The sequence below is a fragment of the Poecile atricapillus genome, chromosome 20, assembly GCF_030490865.1.
Source record: "Poecile atricapillus isolate bPoeAtr1 chromosome 20, bPoeAtr1.hap1, whole genome shotgun sequence".
NCBI lineage: Eukaryota > Metazoa > Chordata > Aves > Passeriformes > Paridae > Poecile > Poecile atricapillus.
In genome coordinates this window covers 1,614,004-1,637,830 of record NC_081268.1, presented here as the reverse complement: position 1 = coordinate 1,637,830, position 23,827 = coordinate 1,614,004, and the positions used below count along the sequence as shown (strand labels likewise).

At 53.1% G+C, this 23,827-nt stretch overlaps 1 protein-coding gene across 1 annotated transcript; it reads left to right on the top strand.

The window, feature by feature from the left end:
* Positions 1–2,649: 2,649 nt before the first annotated feature.
* On the top strand, positions 2,650–21,550 carry ADGRD2 (adhesion G protein-coupled receptor D2). Its single transcript, XM_058853989.1, has 25 exons — positions 2,650–2,697; positions 2,786–2,846; positions 3,463–3,693; positions 3,838–4,491; positions 4,648–4,746; positions 5,211–5,296; positions 5,686–5,967; positions 7,197–7,308; positions 7,695–7,829; positions 8,097–8,217; positions 8,779–8,884; positions 9,149–9,204; positions 10,278–10,404; positions 10,504–10,607; positions 11,259–11,361; positions 11,542–11,695; positions 12,458–12,591; positions 13,160–13,275; positions 14,193–14,313; positions 17,606–17,647; positions 17,853–17,906; positions 18,222–18,363; positions 18,828–18,886; positions 20,455–20,485; positions 21,435–21,550. Exons 1-25 carry the CDS (start codon positions 2,650–2,652, stop codon positions 21,548–21,550), a joined length of 3,294 nt encoding a protein of 1,097 aa, XP_058709972.1.
* The last annotated feature ends 2,277 nt before the right edge of the window (positions 21,551–23,827 follow it).

Sequence of the window (23,827 nt, the reverse complement as noted above, 5' to 3'; positions counted from 1 at the left end):
ATTTTGCAGTTTCCCTCTGAAGATCTTTGGCATAAAGTTGAGCTCTGCCTCGTGCCCTTTGCTCTCTCCATTACCAAGGGAAGCAGGATCCAGGTTTGGGAAAACCACGGTGAGCAGCAGAGCCTTGTGCAGCACTGCCTTGCTGTTGGCAACCCTTTGGCACTCTGTGCCATGCTGCCCAGGACTGCCAGGCCATTTCCCAACTGGCAGCACTGACTAAACAGCCCAGAGCAGCTGCCTCCAAGGTCCATTCTTCTGTGGGAGATTTATTGTCGACAGTAGAGGCGTTGGGATGGGAAAATTGCCTTCATTCCCAGGCAGAGATCCTGAAGAACAAAAGCCAGTTGCTGGTGAATCCATGGTGTGATTCAAGCATTTACTGGGACGGGAGGAGTGGGAACTGTGTGCCTGTTGCTGTAGCAAAAGTGAATGGGCATCAACCAAAGGAGCAGCTCTGGCTGGCGAGGTGGGGAGCGCCACAGCCACGAGGGTGACCTGGACCCTCCAGCCTTGGCATTCTCCCCGGGGCAGCTTCAGACCCCGGTGTGAGGAAACACCAGAATGCTGAAGCTGCTGGGTGAGAACATTGCACCAGGAACCCACTGGACATCTCTAGACCTGTCCCTCTTCACCTGCACTCCTGGCATTTTTGGGCTCTTGCTACTGTGAGGATCCCTAGTCACTCCCCCAATCCCTGATTTCTTTGCCATGATCATGTGGCAGATTTTCTGGGAAGGTTTATTGGACATTTCTATGGAGCAGTGACTGCCAGGGAAGAAGATCCCGGTGCTGCTCGCACAGCGGAGCAGGGAGGGTTGTGAGTGCTTTGATGTCAGGGCGGGGGTGCCAGCGATGGGGTGGGCTGGAGGGGCGTCCCGGGGTGCGATGTGGGGTGGGGACGTGAGCAGTGGGGTGTGGGGGCCCAGCAGCGCCCCGGGAGTCGCCGTCCCGCTGTCCAGCGGGGAACGCTTCCCGGTGCGGGGATCGGCGGGGATCGGCGGCACCCTCTGTGTCCGCCGGTGGCGGGGCTGCCGCGGAGCCCTGCGGGGGTGCGAGGGCCGGCGGCGGAGTGCGGAGCGAGGCGGGGGTGCGAGGGGCGTGGGAGATGTGCGGAGAGGGGAGCGGAGCCGTGGTCCCTCAGTGCGGATGCGGTGCCTTGGTTCCTCGGGGCCGGTGCGGAGCCGTGGTTCCTCGCGGCGGTGCCGTGGTTCCTCGGGGCGGATGCAGTGCCGTGGTTCCTCAGTGTGGGTGCAGTGCCGTGGTTCCTCGGGGCGGATGCGGTGCCGTGGTTCCTCAGTGTGGGTGCAGTGCCGTGGTTCCTCAGTGTGGGTGCAGTGCCGTGGTTCCTCGGGGCGGATGCGGTGCCGTGGTTCCTCAGTGTGGGTGCAGTGCCGTGGTTCCTCGGGGCGGACCGGTCGCGGTTCCGCTCTCCGCCGCTCCGGACGCCGCAGCTGCGCTCCGGGTCCCCCCGGGCTGCCGCGCTTGTCCCGCCCTGGCCGTGCCGGAGCTCGGTCCTGCCCGGGCTCCTCAGGGTGGCCCCAGACCCGGGGTGCCCCGAGTCACTGGGCTCTCCCCCCAGGGACACAGCTCTCCCAGCTGGGTCACCGGGCACTCCCCACTGCCCTGTGTTTTCTGCCCAAACCGCAGATTCCGGGTTTCGCCTGTACCATCTCCAGGGCTCTCCTTGGAGAAGTGAACACCTGAGGCTACAGGTGCAGGCTGAGGAGAGGGAGATCAGCGGTGCCGCGGCTCCCCTCTCACCCATCAGATTTATACTTTTCCCTGGAGGGCCAAGAGCTGTGCTCGGTGTTTCCAAAGTCACTGCTGAACTTTGGAATACTGTGAACACAGAGCCCGGGCTGCAGAGCGGATCTCCGAAGTCCCTTAACAGCAAAGTGCTTAAATGTGCTTTTACAGCGCTCATGGGAGAGCACGCTGAGAGCACAGATCACTCTCAGCCGGTGATGCCAGTGCCCAGAGCTTTAGGGCTTGTTTGCATTGGCGTTGCCAGTTTCCATCTTGTGTCTTTATGTATCCTCATCTATGATTTTACTAGGTTTTTTACTGCCTTGCACTCAGGGTTTCCTCCCGCAGGGGCAGAGGTGGGGATATGGGAGCTCGCTGCCAAGCCCTGAAGCTGGTAGCTCCCCGGGATGGCTCCGTGATGCTGAGCTCTGTGTTTGGGCTCATGGAGGCTGGATTTAATGCTCTGCAGGGTCTCTTCTGGTGCTCTGTTCCTGCAGGTTTTAAAGGCAAGGAGAAAAGCTGCCAGTGATGCAATACTGTTTAATGATGCCATTTATGGTGGCTTTTTTATTTAGTTAGTGCAGATGAGGAGGCTCTGCGACCTTGCCCGTTCGTTAATATTGCACATCTCTATGTTTTATGCTTAATTATTTTGTATCCTGCAAACAAATGTTAAACTGAGACCTTAAGTTCTTCAAGAAGATCTGGGAATTCTTTGGATAAGATACTATCCAGGACAGGTATTTCAGAGGGAGTAATTTTCTCCTTTTTGTTTCGAGACTTTCTGAGGAAAGCAGCATTGTCAGGGAACTGGCTTTCTGCAGAATGCTTTGTCTCCGTGATGCATCTCCAGTAATATTTTATTTATTCTAGCAAAGGGTGAAAACCTCCTGGGTGGTCAGCATGTTTAGGAGAGACTTGAGACCTGATTCTTGGTTCTTCAGCTTTCTGGTGAGTATTACTGGGTTTTTTTTTTATTCTGGGTATTTGAGATAATATTAATATTTCTCTGAATGTTACAACACATCCTCTCCACCAGGTTGGTCTGTCCAGGAGTCTCCTTGCCTTTGCAGTCCTTGCCAAGAACCAGACTTCTAAAGGTTAGTGTTTTTATCATTATTCTCTGTGTTTTACAAGCAATATCCAGCACAGAGAAACAAAGGGTGTCTGGTGGTGCAAACAAAGGTAAAGAAACTTTTTCTGTTATCCTGTTTTGTGCCTAAAATGCTGTTTGCAGAGCTGGTATTTGCCAGGCTGTTTGCTCAGCTGCTGCTTTGTGCCCCACTGCAACTGCAAACCAAACAAATTATTTTGTGCCTGCAAATTACATCTGCAACCAGAAGATGGGAGGAGCTGGGAAGTGGGGATAAAGCAAGAAAAGTTGTTTTTGCAAACTGCTTTGAACAAGATTTTCTGAGGGCCTTCCCTAGGCATAGCAGAGTGAGCTTTTCCTTTGTGCTGAGCTTAGCATGGTTTATGTGTCCCACAGGAGTGTCCCAGCTCCAGCCCTGGGCCAGGGACAGAGTCACAGGCATCCTTCAGCTCAGGTCCAATGTAGTCCGAGCTTGTCTGTCACTGTGCCCACTGAGCAGCCCAAGGGCTCCATGGGGAGATGAGCTCCTGCCAGCAGCTCCTCCAAGATGCACAAGGCAGTGTTTTTAACAGGGGGCTGGAGAAGCTTTCTGTTTCCCCATTGCAATGTGTGTCTTTCTCCAGGTTTTGCTCCTGTCATAATTGAGACCCCAAGACACACGTATGAATATGTGGCCACTGCTTTGGACTGGTGGCAAGCTGACAGGTACTGTGAGCAGCGCTTTGCTCAGCTGCTCTTTGAACCCCAGGACACTGAGCAAGGCTCCTTCAGCAAACTGCTGCAGTCCCACCACATCACAGGTTCTGTCTGGCTGAAGGAAAAGGACACTGTCCTGCACAAAACAAAGAGGAGACGTGAGTATAAATCTCTTATGGGCTATTTAGAAATGTTTTAATTCTGAAAAATATGACTGGAGAAGTTGTCCCTTGTTTTTTTTATTGTCACTTTATTATTGCCTATGCTTCTTCCTTTCTGCTGACTGAAATTTCTCTTTCTAGGTGGCCACACTGTACCAGTCCTGGTATTCAGAGACAAAACAGACACAAAATATGTGAAGGTGCTCTCTGATTTCCCGGCACTGCCTGCTGTCACGGCCTGTGCCCACCTCCAGTGGGACACCAGGACCCAGGAAATCGCTACCATCTTCTCCTATGCCGTGCCTGCTTTCATTAACGAGTTCCAGCTCCGTGGCTTTGTGGATGAGGAAGGCTTTGTTCGGTTTGCTCTCATAGTCCATGGGCACCATTCCCCTTACCTGCCTGTGTTCCGTGCTGATGGACAGTGGCATCACTTCTGCATCACCTGGCAGCAGGAAAATGGGACCTGGGCCATCTATGCCGATGGGAAAAGGAGGGCGTCTGCCAGTGGTTTGTGTTCTGCGGGGCCATCTGCCCCCCAGGCCATCTTTGGCCAGGGGACCTTCATAATTGGGCAGGATCAAGATTCCCTGGGGGGCACCTTCAGGGCGAAGGAGTCCTTCAGTGGGAACATCACCGACTTGCACATCTGGCAGAGAGTCCTCAGCACCGAGCAGATTGAGAAAGTTCGCTCATGCTGGGTGATTGAGCAAGACCTTGTTTTTGGGTGGAGCTCAAATGCCCTGGAAGTGGAGAGCACCATTCAGGCTGTGACCACACAGCTTCTTTGCCCAGGTAAGTCTCAGTGTCCTCATTCCTGCCATCCTGGCTCTGAAGACACAGCCCACAGCGTTTGTTGTACCAGGGCTTGTGGATTGCTGCAGGAAAGGTGATTCCTGCTGGGGATGGCGTGTCCCTGGGAGACCCTTCTGTCTGTGTGTGTTTCCACAGGGCCTGTTGAGGAATGCAGAGTTTTGGAAGTTGGCAGCAGTGGATTCAGTTATGCATCTTGTTTGCAGACTTTGCCTTTCATCTGTCTCTACAGCAAGGGTACAGCATCTGTTAGTTATTTATGCGTTGCTTCCACCACACGCACTCCTGCAGGTCCCGGCTGGGGTGGTGGCCAGGGTTTGGGAGGCCCCTGCTCTGAAGGGGTTGTATGCAAAACCCAGCAGGGCTGGCACTTTGCTCCAGCTGCCTGCACTCTGCCTGCACCCAGCTGGGCAGTGGTGGTAACACCTTCCATGGCTTCTGGGTGCAGTGCTGCGAGTGCCTCCCACTCCAGGCATTTTTTGGCCAGGGGAGCATGGGGAGAGGCAGAAAAGGAGTGTGAAACTGTCTCTCCAGATGGGATCTTGTGCTAAAAATAAAATACAGCTGTGAGGTCTCCTTGTTCTGCCTGTCCTGCAGACTTAGCCACCTTCCAAGGACCGTTGCCCAGGCTTTGAACATGGCATGTGTTAACCATGCTGTTGGACACCACAGCAGTGGTTCTGGTTCTGGTTTGTCCCCAGATGCATACTGGCAACTGAAAAGAGCTCAGCTGGAGTCCAGTCACTCGCTCGCCAGCTGCGTGAACACGCTTGCAGTGAGGACTGTGGTGAGTCCTGCAGCCCTGGCAACTGGCACCTGCAGCAGGCAGGAGCTGCTGGGTGGATGTGCTGGCACCTAGTGCTGTTTGAAGTCACTTTGCCAACAGTTGTGCCTGGGACCTTTCCTGAACTGCTCTTGGAGATTGTGACCAACACAGCTGTAACTTCAGTGTTTGATCAAACAGCAGTGTTTGATCAAACAGCAGTGTTGCTTCAAACTGACCCATGTCACTGAGGATGGGAGTCTGGACAAGAGATCCCTTCCCCCAGGATATTCCTGGTTGGCCAGACAGGTGTCCTGATGCCAGCAAGGGCATGCAGGGCATTGCCAAGGCACAGCTGATGATCAGGGAGAGTCAGGGCTCTGCACTGAATTAAACCATCTTTTCCATGACAGATTCCTGACAGTGTCTTCACGAGTGATGTGCAAGACATGAACCTCTCTGTGGCTCTTGATGCTCTTGATATCTTGGCAACTGTTCTGAGAGAAGGAGAAGTGCCTGTTCTTGACCCGTCTGACCTCCTTGCAGTGCTTCAATTACTAAAGCAAGTTTCACATGTGGAAATCCAGGAGGGAGATGAGCTGGAGATGTTGGAGCAGTTGGGCCAGTATTACATGGAAGTAACTGAGTTAATTCTGGAAGAGCAGAATACTGGGACATGGTCATCAGTCAGCCAGGTAATGGTGTCACCAGTCTGACGAGTGTGTGCCTCATCTGTTCATCCTTGGCTGCTGTACGACCACAGCTGGTCATGCTGTCCTTGCATGGTCACCTGTAGCCTTTGTGGACATACTCGAGCATGTGAAAATGCTGCAATCACAGGCATGGAGCCTCTCACCAGCTCAAAGCAGGGCTCAAAGCTTTCCTGGTGCCTCATTTGTTGGATGTGCAACCAGGTTCTTGTGCAAACAAGTGCAGTGCTAGCGGTGCCTCCCTTGCAACCCCCTCCGGTGGCTGACTCGGCTCTCTTCAAATTCCCGACGTTGTCAGTCTGGATCGACAGTTTGCAGATTCCTGGTGCTGTGCAGTTTCCTTGCTCCCACATCCTGCTGTCTGGCAGGGCAATGCCCTTCCCTTTATAGTGTGTTGTGCTTTCTGTGGATGGGCTGCCAAGGAGCTGTTTGTCATCAGCCCCCTCACTACTCAAAATGCCAGTCAGGCTTTGCATAAGGGATTTCCATCATCCCACCCTGTGAGGTTTTCTCCATGCTTCCTTCTTTGTGCCTGCTGCAAGGTCTGCACTCTCCACCTGTCTCTGGAAAATATGTAACAGTGTCTGGCCTGACTGGTGCCCCAGGAACCAAGCCAGGGATATCCAGAGATTAAAAGATGATGAACAGTTCAGAGTTTGCCTCATTGTTCCCAGTTGCTCAGGTCTCCGTGGCCACAGTCACTCGCAGCTTCTCAACAGTGGCACAAACCCAGCGCTGGCCCAGTGAAACTGGTGCAGCTGATAATCTTCTGAGGGAGAAGGGTGGGAGCTGTGCTCTACAGGGGTGGCACTTGTGCATCCAGCACAGCAGGACCTAGAGCAATGGGGCCACTCTTCTGCTGCAGAGTCTATTTCTGGGTGAAACCTTTTCCAGGAAGAGCAGATGGTTGTTCTACAGCTTTGCAAAAATCAGGAGTCAAGTCTAAAGGTCTTTCTTTCCAGAAGCTCATTTAGTTATTCATTTCCATGCTGTTTTAATGGCTTTTTATGCAGAACAGCAAGTTTCCCTCACTGCCAGACTTGTCTCCTTGCTGAAGGAACTGGGAACATCCCTCAGTAAAGAAATTGCTGAATCACTAACTTCTCTTTTTTTTCCTGCCAAGGACCAAACGTTTAAGAAAACTCTTGTGAGCTGTGGGGAGGGAGGGCTGATGGTGCAGGTGCTGATTTCCTTCGCTCTCTCTGTGTTTGCAGGTTATCAGGGGGCCCATGGCTGTCGTTGAGCTCTGTGACAGAATGCTGTCACTCTTGGTCCCACTGCTGACCCCAGAGAGGACAAAGATCACGATCCAGCATGGGAATGTTGGTGAGTAGCACTGGAGGGTATCTCACCAAGACCCAGATCAGTCACCCTGTCTGGTTCCCAGTCCAAATCCACTCCTGGCTCTTCTCCTTCTCTGGCTCACCTCTTGCCAGCCCTGCAGCCTGCTCTCCATTTGCTCTGTGCACAGTGTCACAGTGTGAGGGCACCTCTCACGCCGTGGATTGCAAGAGGATTGTAAGAAACCTTTGGGCATGGGAGAAACTGAGCCCAGAGGCCCACGGTGTGCACAGAAAGGGACCTGTCTGCTGCTGCTGTGGGTCTTGGCTGGTCTTGGCTGGGATTATAGTGTCCTTGTGGTACTTAGCTGTAGCAGTAGCTCTGGAGGAAGGCTGAACCCTGGTTCAGCATCTGATTTTACCTGTGCACAGGGGTGGAGGTGAGGGAGCTGGAGCTGAGTGAACAGGAGCTGAGTGGTGAGGCATACGTGGTCCAGAGCCCTGAGAAAGACAGGCACGACTTCATCGAAGTTCCCGTGGAAGAAATGCAAAGGCTGAAATCCAGAGGTTTGTTATGACACCTGAGCTTCACCTGGTGCTTCTGCATCACCTTCCTTAGTGGCACAAACTGTTTGCCTTGCCCATGTGAGGTCCGGAGAAGTGAGGGGAGGGGATGGCCTTGCCGAAAGGGAGATGGGCCGTGGGGGACAGATTCTGTACAGCCCCTCTGGAGACACAGCGTGGAGCTGAGGGTGTTCTGGACCCCCAGTATCACCCTCCAGATGAGGATAGAGGTGTCCAGCGCTGCCCTGTGTTCTGTACCCATCCCTCCAGGTCTCCACAGAGTCACAGTGAAGAACATGTGGTTTGGCTACGGCTCCCTGCAGCGCTGCCTGTCCAGCAGCAGCACCGGTGCTGTGTCCCAGGACACGGCTGCCTCTGATCGGGGACAGAAGTGAGTGAAACAGAGTCTCCCGCACCCCAGGGCTGCCCTCAGCGCCACAGAGGAGCTCGCTTTCAAACCCGCATTGAGCTGGTGCCTCGATTTTGGGGTCACCTTCATCCCGATCCATCCCAGCCCTGGCACTGGGGCTGCCTGTGCCTCGTGGGGTGTCCTGCGTGCCTCTGCTTCCCGGGGGTTACCAGCTCGGCTGCGGTGCCAGAACAGAGCCGCAGGGGCTGCTGCAGGCTCCCCTGTGGCTGGGCAGAAGGTGTCTCTGGAGACGGTGGCTCCGAACACTAGGTGGGGATGGCCGCCCGCACATCCCGCACACGCTGCGCCCGCCTTGGGCTGCGCATCTGGAGCCCTTGGGATGCTCCAGTGCCCGGCCCCAGTGACGGGGCAGCGGTGAGGGTTTGTCAGGTGTCCCGAGGTCCGTTCTGCCCCGTGCCCAGGCCTTTGCTGCAGCTTCAGCAGCCACCCGGATCTCTCCGGCTGTCCCTGCACCCGGAGATCCCGTTTTCTGAGCATGTCCTGTGCTTCCTGCGCCTGTGAGCAGCGTCCTTTCCCTGGCAGGTACCTGAGCACCACAGTGGGCACAGCTGTGATCTCATCCACTCTGCTCAGCGACTACCAGGAGATCAGCGCGTCCGTGCGGTACCGCCTGCAGCACCGCGCCCAGGTACCCTGCAGAGGGGCTGTGTCCCCAGCCACCTCCTGCCAGCTGCACCACACTGCCCGGCCCGGCTGGCACAGCCACAGCTCAGCACCCCAGAGCTTTGGGATGAGGGCTGTCCCCTGCCCAGGGCTCCTGCCTTGGCTCCTGTGACCCTGGGGAGGTGTTTGTCCTGTGCTGACAGGCCCCGGTACAGCCGAGCGACCTGCGCCTCCCGTGTCCAGCATGTGCGTGCCTGTGTGACCTCTTCTCTCCCCTCTCTGCCTCCAGGACCTGCCCAATACTCTGGTGGGGCCCATCTGTGCCTTCTGGAACTTCAGCCTCAGGTGCCTTGTTTCAGTTTGGGTCCCCAGATTTATGAGCTTTTTATTTCCACTGGAAAACCAAACATCTCAATATAAATTTAATGGTAAGAGTAGAGATCTGGAATTTTTTGCCTCCTTTGCATGCTGACATCCCCTGTCTCCTGGAGCAGAGTGCTTTCCTGGAAAGATTTTCCTTTGGAGAAGTCACTCACAAGCAAGTGACCTTTAATGAGGTATATACAAATCAAATGGAGAGCCCTAGTTAATTATGATTGTTGCCTGTGACAGAGTTAGTCCAAGATACATGCCCCAAAGACATGCAGGACCCCCAGCCTCATAAATCCTGCCTGGCACTGGGAGATGTTTTTGCTGAATGTCACTGTGGTGAGAACACTGAGGCTGTGATATATTATGGATTGGTAATTAAGTCATTCAAATGAAACAAAACCTCCTTAGTGTCCCAGACTTGTAGCAGGCATGGATCAGGTTGGGAAAGATGGGAAGGGCGTGATTTTGGAAACAGCTGGTTGTTGTCCAAAGGGTCCCAGCAGCCCTGCTCTGATCCTGACCTTCCTGTGGTACTGGGGAGGCTCAGGGGCAGTGGGGGCAGAGCTGCAGCCATGGTCCCTGCCCAGGGAATTCAGATGGGAGCACTGCTGGATGGCTGAGACAGGCTTGTCCCGAGGACCCAGAGCCCAGTGGCATCGTGCTGGGTTTGTGGCAGGCTGAGCTGGTGGACAGAATCAGACACAGCCAGCCCAGGGCTGCTCTCAGTGAAGGGGATGTACAGGGAGCTCTTCCCAGAGCCCTGCAATAACTGGGTTCTGTTTTAAGCTGTGATGGCTGAACTCCACTCTTTAATGCACACATTGACACCAGATCTATTTCCATTGCATGCCTGCTGGATGAGGCAAAGCTGCTGAGACAAAGGGCAAACCAAAGGGAAGCCCATGTGAAGACCTGTTTCTGATATCCTCATCTTCCTCCTTCAAACTCCGCTCTTTCTGGGAGAATGAAATTCCCATCATGCCCTGGCTTTTTGTGGAAGTGAAAGGTAATTTCTGTGTGTTTTTTCTGTTTTTGCTGCATGTTAGCCCAGATGCTGGTGGGATGTGGTCCACAGCTGGCTGCTCTGTGGTGATGTCTCTCCCAGACTCCACTGCCTGTTTTTGCAACCACACCACAAATTTTGCTGTCCTGCTGCAGGTGTATGAGATGGAGGTAGGTGAGGAGCCTGTCTCAGCTGCTCTGGGGGACTGCCAGCTGGTGCAGTTAATTCATGAGGGGTTTGTGTCTTCTGTTGTTTCATGTCTGGAGCAGAGGACCACCAAGGAGGAGCTCACACTGCAGACTTTGACTTTTATTGGATGTGGAATTTCTTTCTGTGCCTTGATAGTCACCTTCATCTTGTTCTTGGTAGTTCGGTAAGAAAAGCCTGGACACTCATAGCCTCCTCTGTATTTTCTACTTGATATTTTTCTTCAGAGCCTTTCTCAAAGTGTCCATTGTCAGCGTGGGGTGATGCAGGTGTGTGGGGAGAGGTGGGAGCTGCCCTGTAGTTGTGGCAGAGGGGAGTGGCTGTTGTTGGCTGGAGAGGGGCTCAGCCCTGCTTGTTTCTGTGGAGATGCTCACTGATCTGTGCACACACCTGGGTGTCTGTGGCAAGATTTTTATCAATTGCTAACGATGTTTACTATAAAAGCTGCTCTTCTAGAATTAATTTTTATAAAATAAATGGAGCAAGGACTACTTCTTTGATTGCCAACCCTTCTGTGTCATTTGGCAAGCACAGAGATCTGCCTTGTGAGCATGGCAGCGGCTCCCTCCACCTCCCCCTCACTGCCTGCTCCCTGGGACCGTGGTCAGGGGCTGAGCAGCTGCATCCAAGAGTGTCCCCAGCACCAAGTGCTTGCACAGCAGGGCTGTCCTCTGCCCCTTAGACTCTCTGCAGTGAATGGCAGAGAGACCACAAGTTGCCCAGGCAGGCCTGCACAGCCTGAGAGGACAAGGAGGACTCTTTTGCCAAGCACCCTTTTGTCTGTCTGCAGCTCAGGGCTCCCTCTCTCCCTCCCCAGAGTCCCCAAGAGTGAAAGAACAACTGTGCACAAGAACCTGATCTTTGCCCTGGCTGCAGGAGAAGCTCTGCTCATGTTCAGTGAGTTGGCCAAGACCAACCAGGTGAGCTCACCAGGAATGTCCCATTCAGCCCATGTGACCAGGCTCCAGCGTCACTGCCAGAGCAACAGGAGTGTAAACCTTTTTATTAATTACCCGTAACTGGCATCTAGGCTAGAATCGTCTCTCTGTTTGGAGATGCACATGCATACATTGTGCAGTTGTGGTTTCTGTCTTCTCCAGGTGCTGTGTTTCATGGTCACTGCCTGCCTGCATCTCTTCTTCATGGCAGCCTTCTCATGGATGCTGGTAGAGGGGCTTCTCCTCTGGAGCAAAGTGGTAGCGGTCAACATGAGCGAAGACAGAAGAATGAAGTTCTACTACGTGACAGGCTGGGGTACCTGCATGCTCCTCTGCCTTGAGTCCTCAGGAAAACAGTATTTTTCTTTTCTACTGAAAGTTTTAATAGGAGAGATGCACAATTGTTTGACTTAATTTAATATGAGAACTGGGTGCCAGTGCCCTGCAGAGGTCTCTTGAATTATTTGTCAAATTGTTAGTCTTAGAGTATAAGTTAAGCAGCATTTCTGTTATATTTCTAAATCCAGGAGTTCAGTAAAAAAAAGTGGAGGAGGAGAATTACGGTAAGTTCTTGTTCTTGGAGAGCATCACTATTGTCTGATAGTAATTAAATATAAATAAATATGTTCCTCACTAAGCACCTCTTATTCTGAGGGAGCCCTTTAGGGACATGGATTTATTTGAATAAGGTGAGTTTTGTGTCAGAGAGGAGCCTCTTTAAGGATATGCTGCTCAAAGAGCACACACCTAGCTGGACACTGAGCAACCACTTCAAGTACTTTGGATTGGTTTATGTCTTTGATTGTCCATTTTGTTAAAAAAGCAATCTGAGGAATAAATTGCTTTGGTCAGGACTCAGGACTTGGAATGCTTTATACCTCAGAGAAAGATGCTGACAGCTTGTAAATCTGGCTGTGTTGAGCCAGGACAGATTTCAGCTGCAGAGAATTGATGTTGCTCGTGGGGTTTTGGAGGCTCAAGCTGAAGTCTGTCTGGTCTGGGGGGTTTTGAAGCAATTGTCTGGTACACAGTGCCATCTCTTCTTTTCCTGGGGTTGAACCTGTGGGTTTTTCTGCAGGGCTTCCAGTCCTTATTGTGGGGGTGACCCTTGCAACTTCCTTTAACAAGTATGTGGCAGCCAACCATTGCTGGCTGAACGTGCAGACCAACGTCATCTGGGCCTTCGTGGGGCCTGTGCTCTTCATCCTGGCTGTAAGTGCCAAACCCCGCTGGGAAGGTGGGAGTCCATTGGGTCTGGTCCTAGAAAAGCAATGCTGAGTCAGGGGTGCAGCTCATTGTGCCTGCTGCTTTTATAGGAAAATGTTGTTTTACTTTATATAGACTTCTATGACACAAATAAATCTCTTTAATCAAAAAAGCTTTTTGATAGGAAAAAGTGCTTTAAGAAAATTTTGCTGGCCAGTTCTTGGTTGGCTGTTCAGTTAGGAATGTGGTGTGTGACATTGCCTTAGCTAAAGGTCTGATGTTAATACAGGAACGTCTACATCCTCGAAATATCATTATACACAACACAGCAGCAGAAAAAGGTCCAATTTTTTTGGGGTCCAGAATAGACCTTTAACAGGGAAGATGTTCTGTAGGAGAAGTTTTGGGAGAAGTTTCCTAGGTTTCCTACATGTGTAGATAGCTCTGTGGAGTCTTTTGATTTCATTGCTTTCTTGCTGGTGATATTTCTGACACTAGTTTCCAGCAGAAAAGTCTCACCCACAGGAGCTGAGGCTCCAGAATGTCACTGAGTCCAAGAGCTCTGCCCTGGCAGGTGAACACGTTCGTGCTGCTCCGGGTGGTGATGGTGACTGTGGCCAGTGCTCGCAGGAGATCGAAGATGCTGACACCCAACAGCAGCCTGGAGAACCAGATTGGAGCACAGATCTGGTGAGCAGGAGAGGGCCTGGCTCTCCCAGCTGTGACTGCTCTGGCTCTGAAATATTTGAGATAGTGTTAGGTATGTGGAAGAAATCCTTCCCAGTGGAGCTGGTGAGGCACTGGCACAGGTTGACCAGAGAAGCTTGGCCAAGTGAAAGACAGTGAACGGTGAGAGTCAGAGCAGAAGGGGCAGGAAGGATTCTCTCCCCCAGGGTAATCATGTCTCACCCAAAGACAGTTTCTAGTCCCAGCTGAGAAGCCCAGCCAGCACCTTCATCTTAGGGAACCAGTGCTGGTCTCCATCTGCACTCACAGTCCTAAATCTCATCCCTTTGGGACAGGAGACCCTTGGCAGTGCCTGCAGAAATCCAGGCTTGGTACTTGGTGGGTTGAAAGTAAGGCTGGTAGGGGCTACACACACAGGGAAAGAGGCAGTGGGGACTTCTCTAATCAGTCAATACTGAGAGACCTCTAAAAAACTGCTGCCTGAGTCATTACTTTATCATGCTCTGTGAATTTTTATTGTTGTTAGCTGGCGCCGGATACCCCTGCTAGACACGCATTGTTCCCCTGTAGCATAAATAAATTTTCCCAAATTTACAGAAGCACAAAGATAGGGCATTGCTGGAGGGCAGGGTGACATCCATGTGCAAATAAAACAAATAGAGAAACCCTCCTTGTAGCAGAAATTGGGGGGAAAATAGCTGTTTTCTCTTGGCTGATGACGTCAAAGAGCTCCCTTCTTGCTAACTTGCGATGATAAATGAAGAGCAGGGCTGGCACACTGGGGTCTGGGAGGTGAAATATTTGGTTTTTCCTGTCCTAACTTATTTTGTTTGCAGAGGAATTTGTTCCACAGCTACTGCATTGGTAATGTTTCATCTCTGAAATGTGCCTGGGTAACCCTGAGCTCTTCCTCCCGCCAGGGCCACGGCCAAACCCGTCCTGGTGCTGCTGCCCGTGCTGGGGCTCACCTGGGTCTGCGGGGTCCTCGTCCACCTCGGCATCGTTTGGGCCTATGTCTTCACTGTGCTGAACTCCCTTCAGGTGAGTCCTGCACCACGAGGGCCCCAGGTCACAGCCAGGCAGGCACCTGCACTGCTTCAATGCACTCTGCCTGCCCATGTAGCCAGGGACACTTCAGCTCTGAAGCCAGCCCAGCTTTCCCAAGCCACTGGGCTGTTTTGTCTAAGGAAACTCATTTCATCCTTACAAGATACAAAATATGGCTCCGGGGACCTTGTAGATCTAATGGCCCTCAGTCTCTGGCAGCAGAGCACCAGTCTCTGGCAGTGTCCTAGTGGTGCTACAGGTTTCCAGTTCAAATCTTGTTTCTTGTGCTAGTTTTTCTCACATCAGTGTGGTTTCAACATGGCAGTTACAAACTCATTAGAGTTTTTATTTGCTCATATAACGGGTAATTAAGATGGTACCTGTGCATTTAAATGGGGCAGACATCCCTCCTGCTGTTTGCATCTGGGAAATGAGCCTCTTTACTGCAGGACAGGGCTGGCCCAGGGTGCCACTGTCCCTGTTAGAGCAGGGCTGCTGGTGGAGAGCGTGTCAAAGGTCACATCCAGCCACAGCATGCTTGACTGCTGCTTGGATGGTGTGTTCCAGGATGGGTGTTTTCCATCTGGCTCCTGTTCAGCCATTCTGAGAGGCTGTGACCTCTCAGAATCTCTGTGATCAGTACAGGCAGAGCCACCTTCCCCTTGTCTGGAGTTCAGCTTTACTGGGGGAGGCTGGGGAAGAACTAAGAATCATGAACTGAAAACCTTTACCTCTGAAATCCGTGTTGTCTGCAGCCGTGCAGCTGCTCCCCAGGGATGCTCCCAGTGCCCAGTACCAGCTGTACTGGGATCTGGTGAGATGCAGGAGTGTTTGGTGTGCCAGCTTTGTTGGGCTGGTGATCAGAGCCTTGCTTGGGACAACTGGAAGTTTGGGGGCTGTTTCTAGCTCTGACTCGCAAGACCTTGTGTGGATCATATAATCTCCTTCAGCCTCTTCATTCCTCTTCATTGCCTGGCTACATTTTTAAGGCTTTTTGCTTGTCTTGGTGTCTTCCAGGGCCATGGCTGTGACTGCAGTTATTGCAGTCCTGTTGTCAATAAGTTAGAGTTAACAGGGAATTCTGGAGGGCAGAAAGTAACATCAGTACCTGGTGCATAAAGCAACACCTAATGTTTGCTTCTGAGCTTACTGTTTTCATCAAAAGACTTTGAAGCTTTAACCAGCCTGTATGTGGTCAAGAAAGCAAAGCAAATTGTGTAAGTCCCAGCAGCCAGGAGTGCTCAGTTCTGCACCAAGCTGGGACTGTTCCCAGGACCTCGGGATATCTGGAACTCAGGGACACATGGTGACAGAAACTCCTGGAACATGTGCTTGCCACCTGCGATTCAAAGCATCAACAAAGGCCTTGCAAACCTTGAGAGAAGGCAGCTGTAGATGGAGCTAGAGAAGCACTGAACACCTCTGAACACCCCTGAGCACCAGGGCTCCCAGCACGGCCCCAGGGGGAGCGTGGAGTTGTCAGCAGGCAGGTGGGAGCTGGCTGAGGGACACGGCGTGGGTCACACCAGCCCTGGGGCTGAGGCTGTGCCTGCCCACAGGTGCCCAAGGGGACTCCCTGGACAGTCCCAGCTCTTGGCACTGCCTATTCAGGGTCCCTTGCCCAGTGCTTGAGGACAAATCCTACTCCAGGGGATCCAATTGGATCAAGGCAGCAATTGGGCACTGCCCTCCAAACCACCGGGGTTAGGGAGTTTTCCACCCCCATCTCCCATTTTCTTTCGTTTCGGTAGAAGTTGGCTCCTGCTGTAGCTCGTGCTTACGGAGCAGTTGGGTTTGTGGTGCTTCCCTCTGGCACACTTGGCTGTTTGCAGCTCTCCAAGGGTGAATCCAGGCGTTATCACCACGTGCACAAGATGGGTGGCTGCTCTGGGATGGTCTGTGGCTGGCGCTGCTCCAGCAGCCGGGTGCTGCACACGCACATCCGCCGGCGCTCTGAGGGGAGGTTCCAAGGCCACACAAGGGCTGCCTCTCCACATCTCCACTCTTAAGGATACCAGGAGCATGGCAGGAGTCCTGTCTTAATGAGAATTAAGCAGCACCAGTTCTCCACGTCTCCTCATGTCACACTCAGGTTGTGCTCAGGCACAGAGCTGTGTGGACAGACATGACTGTGTTGTACTCGTTTGCCTCTGTCCCTTCATTACCAAGTTCAGGACAGTCTGCTGATTGCCCCAGAGGAGAAATAAATGCTGGTGAGAAGCTGCAGGGTTGAGAGAAAACCATTCTGTTTCAGCCCCTTTGCTGACTGTCCTATGGATCACTTGGAATTTCCTTTGAGGCCAGAATATTTCTTCCTGTGTGGGTCCTGTGCAGTTGTTCTGTTGCTGGGGTTGTTTTTGATTTGGCTGCTTTCTGTTTGCCTGCAGAAGCCCAAGCCTGTCTTCAAGGCTGCTCTGTGTGTTGGTACCAAACACGACACCTCCCTCTCCAGCCAGGCAGAGCAGGAGCCCAGACAGTGACAGAACAGTGAGGGGGATCCTGTGGTGCTGTGGGGCAGGAGCAGAGGTGGGAGCAGGGGTGGGAGCACAGTCAGGGGGGCTCCCCCAGAGCTGCATCTCCGCTCCCGCCCACTGCTGCAGCTGGGCCTCCTCTCCTTCCTTGCCCTCCTCCCAGCCGACCTCTCCGCTCTCTCCTCCCCACGCTCATCCAGAATGATTCTTTCAAGGAAGACCTGCCTTGGAAGCCTGGCCAGAAATCTGGTCTGGGGGAGTGACCAGCACTGCTGGCTGAAGGACAGGTCACGGCACGGTGCCAGGGGGCTGCTACCATTGCGCCTGCCAAGAGCTCGCAGATGAGAGCAAGGCTCGTTGAAGACAAGATGAATTGCATCTCTTGCTGCAGCTGATTTATCTAGCTGCGATAACAAAACACCCCACAGATATAACATAAATCTGGTGGGCCAGATAGGGCTGCTTTAAGGCCAAAATCGTTGGTTTGGAGCTGTAATTAGCCCTGGGCTGTGGCCCCCAGGCGATGCTCGCTCTGGGCACTGTCCCTGGGCACATCCCTCACACAGCTGTGCCCCAGCTCTGTGCCCGCCGAGCTGCCACTGCTCACTGCTCCTGGGTGTGTGAGAGCAGCAGACTCTGAGCAGCCTGGTCTCAAGTGTGGAAGGTCCTTCCTGCCTGGCTGTCCCTGGCTGTGCTGTGCCCATCAGCTGTGCCAGTCTCACTCATTCCTGTGCTCCTCAAGCCCATTTGCTCCCTGCAAAGGAGCACAGAGCAGCCGTACGTCTCTGACCCATCCTCTGCTCTCTCCCCTTCAGGGCCTGTACATATTCCTGGTGTATGCCATCTATAACAGTGAGGTAAGAGATGCCCCTGGCTGGATTCAGTCACTCCTCACAGCAGCTGTGTTGGCATCTGGGGGGAGCTGGGTTCTGGCAACAGCCAGGTTCAACAGTCCCCCTGTGCTTCTGGAACCATGGCTGCTTTTTCTCCATGACTTGCTGAAGCATCTCCAGCTGTGCTAGAGCTGCTGTGGCCCTCTCTCATGTCCTTGCTCTGCTTCAGGTGAGGAATGCCATCCAGAGGATGAAGGACAAGAAGAAAGCCCTCTCGTTCACAGTAAGTTGGAAGGAATTCCTGCTGCCCCTTCATCCATCAGCCACCCACCACTGGAGGGTCCCAGCTTTACTGTGGGTCTGCTTTGAGGAATGATGAAGAAAAGAAATCTTATTTTTTCCTTTTGTCTCCCTTCTCTGCAGTCTTGTTGGACAACACAGACCCAAAGATTGCCTGCCCTAATGAGGCAGCAGACTGCTCTGCCAGGGTGGGGAGGGAGCCAAAGCAGTGCCAATGAAATTGGTCTTTGAAGTTGGATCTGGATGTAGCAAAGACTCATAATTTTCACTGTGCTGTATCTCTTGCCTGTCATTACAGAACTGCTCTCATCCCATCAACTACCTATCCAGTCCGAGAAACACGACCTCCTGGGAGACAGGCAAGCTGAGTCCTGCAGCTGAGAGTGCCCTGCCAAGCCCTGTGCAGAAGGAACCTCCAGTGAAGAACATCACCAACAAAGGTAAGAGGATTGTTGCTGCTGCTAGCCCAGGCTGGGTGGTGACACCACAGCAAAATGTTATTCCCAAGACTTGAGTTTTAGTGCACCTGGGCCTCCATTAATTCCTTTGCACGCTGGCTGTGTGAGCACAGGGTCTGGTGCATGTGGCTGTCAGAGGGGTCAGGTCCATGGCTGCAGCCTGGCTGGGTTTGGGCAGGGGGGTCTCATCAACAGCAGCATTGCATTCTCCTGAGGAAAAAAATCCATATTAGTGTCTTACAATTAATTTTCTGGAGGAAAGGCAAAGGTAACAGTAGAAAATAGGGATTTTAGCTTAGGAGAAACAAAGGTTTTGCATTCTCCAACCTGTGGTTGAAGTGATGCAGAAAACCCATTTGGTACCTTTGCTTCAGTGGGGGACACAAAGCACCAAGTTCTTAGGAAAGCATGAATATAAGAACTCATCGTGCTCCTTCACCCTTTAGGAAACTTTGGAGCCAGAATTCCCATAGGAATTTCATCAATTATGTCACCTGAGAGACCGGTATGTAACATCTTCTGTTTTTCTTGCACCTTCACCCCACACAGAGCACAGCAGTTATGTAGGGACACCACCTGAGCCTGGGCAGGGGGGCAGCAGGGCAGGGCACCTTTCCAAGGGCAGGAGAGGAGCTGGTCCCAGTTGAATTCTGAGGCAAAGGCTCACCCTGAGCACGTGGGGACCCAGCCCCGCTGCCATGCCAGGAGGGTGCTTGGAGCAGGGCCCTACAGGAGCACGAGGTGCCGCTGAATTTGAGCCAGAGAACCCCAGGCTGAGGTTGGTGTGGATCAAGCAGGAGACTTCCCCAGGGACAGCAAATTAAATCAGACAGTGGGGCAGGTGCTACGGGCAAGTCTCATCTCTCCCAGGAGGGCTGTGCTGCCTGCATCAGGATGGAGAGCTCAGCAAGGCACAGCCTAAAGCAGGAACAATTTAAATTTGACTACTCTGCTCCCACTTCCATCTCCTGCTATTGAAATGATCATCAGTCCTTGTGCACTTGACATACAAGTGCTGTAATTCCCTCAGATTAAAATCCAACACTACTTTCATGAGTCTCTCACTGAAGGATCTCTCTTTCCCTCTCTAATATTTATCCTTTGAAAACCTATGTCATGTAGACAGCTCTTATTTATCCAATAGATAATACTTCTATAGCTGGCATATGGTTCTGAAGCCACTTGGTAAAATCCATATTTCCATCTCTCATGATTTATGTTGTGGTTAATGCTGCAGCACCAGGCCCCTTGTGCTGAACAGCACCAGGACTCACTCACAGGTGATGCTTTTCTCAACCAGCCAGGTGCTGGCTGTGTGAACCAGGGTCAGGGCTAAGCTCCTGGCACCAGATATGAGATGTGGGCCACAGAGATTAGCCCAAGGACCTGAGTTCCCCAAGGTAGGGGCATTTGGAGGCAGCAGATCCCCTAAATGCCAAGGCCGTGGCATTTCTGAGCAGGCAAAGACAGAAAGTGCTTCCCTCTGTGTGAGGGTCACTGAGGGCTTTGCTGTATCTTTGCTGCATAAACACTTAAAATGACAAAACACGGAGCGAATGAAGATACAAACACAGACAAGATGTTCTTTGTGTTTCAGCTTTTTTAAATGCTGTTTGGTGATCTTTGTTGTTGTTGGACTGGGAGTAGGAATTTCACATCTCTCAGAGCATTAACCATGCTTTAAGCACAGAGTGCAGACTGTGTGGGCTCTTCCCACCCCAGCACAGGGCTGCTCTCATCCTTTTCCTGTGATTTTCCTGTGGTCTCCAGCATGGTATCCAGCCTGGTGGGTCACCGTGGGGCTGGAGGGGTCCCCAGAGTGGGTGTTTGGAGCAGGGTGTCCCCTCCCCTCTGCTGAGAGCTGCAGCTGTGTCGGGGGACGCTCTGCAGGTGCCTGTCCCTCGGGGCTGGCACGAAGGCTCCGGTTCCCAGGCTGTGCAGCAGCTCAGTGCTGGGACACTGGGTGCCTGGGCTCTGGGAAGCCCTGCCTGGCCCTAGGGAGTGTGTTGGGGGTGACCAGCAGCAAAGCCAGCAGATCCATGCTCTCTGCTAACACCTTCTCCCCTCTTCCAGGCCATAGAGCTGACAGCCTTCAAATGCTCAGGTAACATTTGCCTACATCATGTTCTGTAGTTTTTGTTGCTGTTGGTGCTGGTTCCTGTGGCTGTGTGTTGGATGGCTGCCCAGAGGGCAGCTGCTTTCTGCTGGGGCTTCAGGAATTGTATGATTTCCAAACTTCCCTGATGGGTCCTGTCCTGGCCAGGCTGTGGGAAATCCATGTCCCCCTAAACAGATGAGGGAGAGGTGGGTGCTCTGGAACCCCAGCAGCTCTCAGGGCACCTGCCTGGTTTCTCTCCATGTCTCTGCACCTCTCTTGCTGCCTGTCCTTGTCAGCTGCAGCTCCTGGAGCCCCGCTGTGCCAGCAGAGCTGGGGCTCTCAGGTGTGGGCAGTGGCAGAGGGGCCCTGCAGGTGCTGATCTCTCTGCCTGCCCCCAGCCCACTGAGGGGTGCAGCAGGGTCTGGCATCCCTTGCTGCTGGGCAGGGATCCAGGGGGGCAGCAGCTCTTTCTGCCCCAGGCTATTTTAAACCAGCAGCTGTGGCAGAAAGCCCTGGTGGGTGCTGGGAGCACCGTGATCCCAAAGAAGGTGGGGAAGGTGGGGTGTTCACACAGGCCTGGATTTATGAGCTTTAAAGCAGCCATTTAGCTGCTTCTTTTTCAGGTTGTAGAAAGGCCAATGTCACCATGGAGGTGGGTAGAATTAAAACCAGAAATCCCTCCTAAGCCCCAGGCCTCTGCTGGATGGCAGCTCCCTGCTTCCCAGCTTCCCAGCCTGGCTTTGGGCAGGTCCCCAGCTCCTCAGAACACAAAATTTCACTTTACTCTCTTTAACAACCACTGCTGGGTACTCCCAGTGCAGCTCCTGGATGGGCATCCTCAGTGCAGTGAGGACACGCCTGGGGTGGAGTGATCATATTTTTTCTGCATTGTGACATTTTCTTTTTTCAAGGCAAGCAGTGCATTAGCAGGTTTCTGATTTTGCTCCACATGAAGTGTCTAAGCAGGGCATCCTCAGACTATTTTCGAGACGATGCCACCCAGAAGCAGTGCAGCTTTCCTCCCCACACTGGACACATGAGAAAGGCAGAAACGGTGGCATCCAGGAGTAGCAGTGGCATTTCGGGCGCAGGAGTGGGGTCTCAGAGGCAGCAAGACCTGCACCCAACACTGGCATTTGTTCTCTGTCCACCCACCCTCACCTTCTTCTGCGTCTCTGATAACCCACGTGTGTTATTAAACTCCAGCTGTGCAAAGAAGTGGGTTATTTAGTTTGGTTTCATTTTCTCAGGTGAGCCCTCAGTGTGTTTTTAAAAGCCCAGGTCTGCACAGAGGGTGATGGAATGCCAGGCTGGGCTCGGTGCCATGGGAGTGGCCAGGGGTGGAAGGAGTGCTGTGCACTGCCACCCTCCCTGAGAGCCCCCCAGGCTGCCCTCGTGGCTGGGCAATCCTTGAGCCTGGGGTGAACGAGAAGATCTTGAACCAGAAGAGCTCTCCTCTCACACTTGTGTTCGTGCAGCAGCGCAGCGCTGGTGCCGGCCCCGCCGCTGCTCCGGGCGCCTCCACAAGTGCCTCCAGCCATTAAACCAGATAATAAAAGGCTGCAATGCCCAGCTGCAGGGTGCTGGGGGACCCCAGGGCAGCTCAGCCTCACGCAGGCGTGTGTCTTCGCATTCTGTTCGCAGAGCAAAGCACTGCGGAGCTCTCGGGTGCCAGAATGGGGACAGATCATTCCAGCACAGACACTGTCTCCTCTTCTATTTGTTGTCTCCCACACAGTTTATTGAAAAGAGACATGTTTAGCCCCAGATATCTTCATTTGAAAGCTGCCAGCCAGCTGATGAATGTGGTGCTGCTGCCAGCAGGAGCTGTGGCAGAGACCAGGGGGAGCCCACCTGTCTCTCCCAGGAAAGCTGTGCTGGATCTGGGATGGGGTCCAGCACTTCTCTGCTGCAGGGCCTCAGCCACGCTCCTGTGAGAACTCTGGGTGTTGAACTGGCTCCAAGTGCAAGAGACAGACAGTGGGTCCATGGGAGGTGGGAAGGGTGAGGATGAGGACGGATAAAATCCAGGGGAATGCCAGTCCAGAACCAGAGAAATGGGGAGTTTTGCTGCATGGCTGTGGCAAGAGGCAGACAAGGCCTCCCCCCAGAAGGGCTCAGTCCATGGAGCAGTTAAGGAGCCCCAGCCCAGCTGCAGGGAGCTGCACTGTGCAAAGAGCCCTGCCTGCCTTCATTACACATTTTTTGTGAGCGGGGCATGGCTGGGGCCGTTCACATTTTTGCACAAACAATAAGTCCCATCTTCCTTGTCTTGGCAAACAAGGGCTCCAAGAGGCCTCCACATCCTCCATCTCCTCAAGTGATGGCTGCTTTGTTTCCCCACGATAATTTCATTATTCTCTTTGAATACATTTATATGTTGCTAAGCCACACATAGCAACATGGATCTTGTCTCCACAGCCCAGCCTTCCTCTGATCGATACCGAGTAATTCTGCAATTCTCACCATATTGTGTTACATAAGCTTGGTTTGAAATAATAAGGAATTTATGAGTCTTTGGGATTCAAAGCCAGAAAAGCACCTGAGTGTCATGAGGGGAAATGCAGACCCCATCTATGCTAACCCTGCTGGGCTGACTGGTGGGATCCCCATGGCCCTTCCTGAGGAGTCCCTTGTGTACCTGTGGAGGAGATGCAGCTGTGGGGCACCGGTGCCTCCTGCCATGGCTGCTGTGTTCCTTAAATCCCATTTAAAGCTCACTGTTCCATGCTCTCAGCACTGGGTGCTGTGCTCAGGCCAATGACTGACCAGGGAAGAAGAGGTTTCCCTACAGCCATGGCCCTGTGTGTGGAGGCTGCTTTGGCTCCTGTCGCAAAGATCGTGTTTCAGGGACCCCAAAGGGACAGGGGCATGTCTGGGGTGGCAGAGCTGTACCACTGACAGGCAGGGCTGGCTATGCCAGCCTGGTGCCACCTGCACCCAGCTCTGTCCTGCAGCAGGTTTGCACTGGGGGATCCCACCAGCTCTCCCACTGCCCTGGGAGGGACCCCTGCCCTCCCCTGCTGCCAGCAGAGCTGAGACCTTCTCTCTTTTGCTTTAGGTTTCTGAGAAGTTTCTGGGTGACAAGCCTGCAATGCAGAGGGTCCCCCAGCAGGAAACATGGCAGGTCAGAGGAGCTGGCTTCCCTTGGAGAGCTTCCAGCCTGGGCAGAGCCATCACCCTGCACTCCTTCCCAGCACCACGTGCCACCAAACCAAGGCAGGGGCAGTGTGGGGTCCCATGGGGCTTCGTCTGCTGCTGACGACTGCCCACAGGCACTCCACAGGCAGGTATTGTGTTCTGGGGTCCCGGGGCAGCCAAGGCTGGCCTGAGGCAGCGCTGCCACAC

What these genes read in the sequence shown, in the direction of transcription:
- ADGRD2 (XM_058853989.1), top strand. Translation starts at nt 2,650, where the DNA reads ATGTTTAGGAGAGACTTGAGACCTGATTCTTGGTTCTTCAGCTTTCTG. An exon ending in CATCTGTCTCTACAGCAAGG is followed by an intron (nt 4,747 to 5,210) that starts GTACAGCATCTG and finishes GTTTGTCCCCAG; the next exon opens with ATGCATACTGGCAACTGAAA. An exon ending in CTGTGCTCTTCATCCTGGCT is followed by an intron (nt 12,592 to 13,159) that starts GTAAGTGCCAAA and finishes CTGCCCTGGCAG; the next exon opens with GTGAACACGTTCGTGCTGCT.